Source organism: Bactrocera latifrons, unplaced genomic scaffold (genome assembly GCF_001853355.1).
Source record: "Bactrocera latifrons isolate USDA-ARS-PBARC rearing strain unplaced genomic scaffold, ASM185335v1 scaffold_10, whole genome shotgun sequence".
Lineage (NCBI taxonomy): Eukaryota > Metazoa > Arthropoda > Insecta > Diptera > Tephritidae > Bactrocera > Bactrocera latifrons.
In genome coordinates, this window is record NW_017534408.1 from 1688521 (window position 1) to 1690238 (window position 1718).

Sequence of the window (1718 nt, forward strand, 5' to 3'; positions counted from 1 at the left end):
GGTGTGATAGTCAATATTGCTTCCGTGTTGGGTTTGGAGCCCGCACCACCCACCGCCGTCTACTGCGCATCGAAATTCGGTGTTATGGGCTTCTCRCGTTCACTTGGCGTAAGTGGCGCTTAATAATAGATGTTTAGACAATATTTTATTATTTACACATAAATATTTTATTTCTATTACTAATACTGTTTTTAACTAAAATAAATTATTTTAAATAATTTTTTCAGGATCCGCATTATTATGAGCACACCGGCATTGCGGTGGTCACTTTCTGTCCCGGTTTGACTGATACGCCCTTGAAGAACAACATTGCCACCAAATATACTTTCGACTATTCCAAGGAGATTGGCGAGAAACTGAACAACTCCAAAACACAGAAACCCGAAATTTGTGGCCAACATTTGGCCCAAGTCGTTGAGTTGATGGACAATGGCGCCATCTACATTAGTAACCAAGGCACATTGACCAAAGTGAAGCCAAGCGTCTACTGGGAACCTACTTATTAGTGACTTTGGGAAAATTTTATAAAATAGTTATTATTAATGCGCTTTTACTACCAAAGTTAGTTAGAGAAAAACGTGTTATATAATTTAAGTTTTATAAATTTTAGTGAAATTATGAAAATTATTTTTATAAAAAATGTAATGAAAAGTCTAGTCTGATTCTGGGAAATATAATAATTTTTAAATTTTGAAAATAAAAAATAAGTGGGAGAGCGATACTAAACTTCAAGATTGCCAGAAATAAGCTTTTTTTATTTTATGAGCAAATATAAACTTAGATTTTCCGTTGTGAAAAATATTTTCGAAATCTCTGGCTTTCGCATGAGATTGTCATGCCAAACCTTATTCGCTGCATCCATCGCCACTATTTATAAATAAATATTTATTTTTAGAAACTAATATTTCATACAATTTTATTTGTCACTTATTTCATCCCGTTTTTGTGTATGTGTAAATAAAGGCATATCAAATTCATATATAAACTTTGTTTTTTTGTGTGATTAAAGTGTGTCTCGTGAGTCATAATGATAATTATTGTTTTTTAGTGAAGAAAAAATCTCAAAGAACTTTGAATTATTTATTACCATTATTTCCAAAATAATATGAGATATTCACTATTTTTAGAAAACGTCAATTTATGTTTTTTAAACTCTTCTTCGTCCACAGCCCCTAAATGCTCGTTTATTTACATTAAGTCATTTCTATTATAATTTGAAGTATTTTTAGGAAACATTTAAGATTGCATTAGTTAATAATTACATAAAAATGGCTTGGTCAGCATTTTAAAATTCGTTCTATTATAAGCATACGGAGGAATGTCGAAGAAGTTGCAACCACAAACTATATGAGCTCTACGGCGACATGGRTATAGTTAAACGCATACAAATTCAACGAATGCGCTGGTTAGGCCATGTCGTTCGCTTGGAAGATGATGCTCCAGCGAAAAGCTATTTTGATTTGAGACACATAGGRGGACAACATAAGCAAGGGTGCCAACAAATCCAATGGAAGGACTAAAAACGTACCGACCTTTCTGCGCYTAGGATCAATTTTATATCGTGAGCTCGCAAAATATATAGAAAACTGACAAAGTTTTCTATTCTCGGCTCAGACAATAGTTGTAAAAGATGATGAAAAAGAGAAGGCCTGAATAACTGATTTTAGCTGTGCATATATTGAGTTTTGTGGTTTTTATCCAAAGTACTTTGTAGTAAA

The 1718-nt window shown here is 32.8% G+C and overlaps 1 protein-coding gene across 1 annotated transcript in view; it reads left to right on the forward strand.

Moving 5' to 3' along the window:
• Positions 1 to 902, forward strand: part of LOC108965681 (alcohol dehydrogenase 1) — a 2370-nt gene extending 1468 nt beyond the window's left edge. The window contains exons 2-3 of the mRNA XM_018928250.1: positions 4 to 108; positions 228 to 902. Coding sequence (XP_018783795.1) covers positions 4 to 108; positions 228 to 506 — 384 coding nt within the window. The 3' untranslated portion in view covers positions 507 to 902. The remainder of the gene's footprint in view (positions 1 to 3; positions 109 to 227) is intronic.
• The last annotated feature ends 816 nt before the right edge of the window (positions 903 to 1718 follow it).